Consider the following 2,414-nt stretch of genomic DNA (forward strand, 5'->3'; position numbering starts at 1 on the left):
GAGAAAGTTCAGTCAAACAACAGAAATAAAATGAGAGAGGAAAAATGTTTCGGCCGCCTTTACATTTGATTTGAAAAATGTTAATTTGACAATTATGCATATCTATTTATAATTTTTCAAAAAAAAAATTATGTCCTTGTATGATTACATTTTATTAAAAAATTATTTCTCTTTTTATTTATATAAATTATAATATTGAATAATTCAATGTTCCATCTTCGACTCAATTTTATATTATCATCCTACAACTACAGGTACTTTTATTAATATTTTCATTTAATAATTTAATTTAATATTTTATTAATATATGAATTCGTTAATATTTCAAAATGTATACATTGAATTCATTCAATTGTAACATGTAAAATTACGTAAAAAGAAAGTAAACATATACAACCATAATTAATTCGTGAACATGTACAATCTAAGGGTCATCAATTTCAGTCTAGGATAGAAATTTCACTAAAATTAGAGTGGGTAAAAAATAATAATAATATAATATCATCGTTGTTACATAAGGGTTGAGAGTTTATTATGGTCATGTTAGCTATCATCATAGTCATGCAAATTAAGATTTTTTTTAAGCAAAGAATAAATTAATTGGGTTAAAAGAAAACATTTCAGAGGTGTCTCAACCCTTATACAAAAGCTTTCAACCTCTTCGTCTCTCCATCTAACTAACAACCTGATAATCACTACAAACATCCAAAACATAGAATTGCTCCCTACACTATAATACAACAATTTGTAATGACCAAAACTGCATAATTATGCATGATTAGTTTACTTTCACCCTTCATTGGTTGTCTGATTGCTTGGTGTTTGTCCTTGTGACATCAACTCCAATACTTCCTGCAAAGTTATGCTTCAATTGCTGCATAATTATGCAGTAAATATAATAGGTTGGGTTTGTTAAGCTGCTCTCAAGCTCTTGTAGGCCCTTAACAAACCAGATGGTTCCGTAACATCTACATAATACAATCTGGATCTTCCACACTTATACGGTCAGGACAAGATAAAACATAATCTAACGCATAATATTAAAGCAAAACCAGGAGTATTGACAATAATAACATATACAACGAGACTAAATTCAAAACCACCAATAACAAACAGTGAATAATCAAACAAATATAGTAGATGAGGCTTGTATACCAAACAATTTATTTTGATAAATATGATAAATCTGTAGGGTTTCTTTTAATGAGTATCCAATTTTTTTTGATTAATTTTAAAAAATTACGTTAGAAAGGAATGTAAGTGTGAGTTTTTTGGAAAATTTATCCACCAAATATTTTATTTTATTATGCGTCTCAGATACATTATGATTTTATGATTTGGACCGGAACATTTATTTCCGATATATATATAGGCCATAACGGTAAAGGGATGTTCATAGTAAAAGATAGTTTTTTTTGTGTTTATTACATGTGAGTTTCATAGGTACCTCGGTTCACCAAAGATTCACTCTGAATAAACCAGGTTGCAAAATTGAAGTCACTTTGAAATTTTTATACTTTTTGGCATTACCTTAACTTATTCGAATTGAAGGTGGGCCACACCCCCACTTTGACGGCTGTACATAGAACAGTACAAAGCTATAATTTTGTGGCATATTGGTCATTTAGATTCCTTAAATAATATTAGACAAAGTTGGTGATGATGGAGAGCCATGATGGTGTCCTTATATTCATCACTAGTAAGCAAGAAGAAGTAACCAAGAAACTGCGTTCTGTCTCCTTGTTTCACAAAACTGCATGCGCCCTCTCTTTTTCCCAGAACCTTCATTTCTTTTTTCTCTTCAATTTTTTATTCTTGGCACTTTCCGGGCATGGAGATGAGTGCTGGCAGCAGCAAGAAGAGGAAGGTAATCTGCCAAGAAGACGACGAAGCCCAAATGGAGACGTTCTTCGCTTTGGTGAGAAACATCCGCGAGACACGTGAACGGTGGATGGGTTTGAAGTCAGGTGAGAGAAGGAGCAAGAGGGGTGAGATTATAAGGGGGGAGGAAGAAAATAGTAGGGTTGGGGTTTGGAAGCCAACGTTTCAGCTTGAGGATTTCGCTGATGAGGAAGCTCGGCAACGAAACTCAGCTTCAGACCCTAGTGCTTCTCAGAGGGAAAACTGTGAAAAGGAAGAAGCTGCAGAAAAGGGTATTGATCTGAGTCTTTCACTTTGAGAACTGGACCCAACCAGCACCTGTGTTCTCTTCATGTGACCATGGCTAGGTCTTGCTTGCAATCTGTATCCAACCCTGTAAATCTGACCATGTCTTTTCTCTCTAACCTGATTTGTAGATTTGTGGTTTAGTTAATGTGGTTTTTCCTTTTAAGGCTTTCTTTAGTCTCCTCTCCTGTATTTGGAACTTCAACATCCTGAAATAATAATTGTGTGCCTTTTCATTCCCATCCATG

At 33.6% G+C, this 2,414-nt stretch overlaps 1 protein-coding gene across 1 annotated transcript; it reads left to right on the forward strand.

Moving 5' to 3' along the window:
• The first annotated feature begins 1,831 nt into the window (after positions 1-1,831).
• On the forward strand, positions 1,832-2,179 carry LOC137829409 (NRR repressor homolog 3-like). Its single transcript, XM_068636211.1, has one exon. The coding sequence runs from the start codon at positions 1,832-1,834 to the stop codon at positions 2,177-2,179; it is 348 nt and encodes a 115-aa protein (XP_068492312.1).
• Positions 2,180-2,414: the final 235 nt, after the last annotated feature.

The sequence above is a fragment of the Phaseolus vulgaris genome, chromosome 7 (genome assembly GCF_000499845.2).
Source record: "Phaseolus vulgaris cultivar G19833 chromosome 7, P. vulgaris v2.0, whole genome shotgun sequence".
In the NCBI taxonomy this organism is placed as follows: domain Eukaryota; kingdom Viridiplantae; phylum Streptophyta; class Magnoliopsida; order Fabales; family Fabaceae; genus Phaseolus; species Phaseolus vulgaris.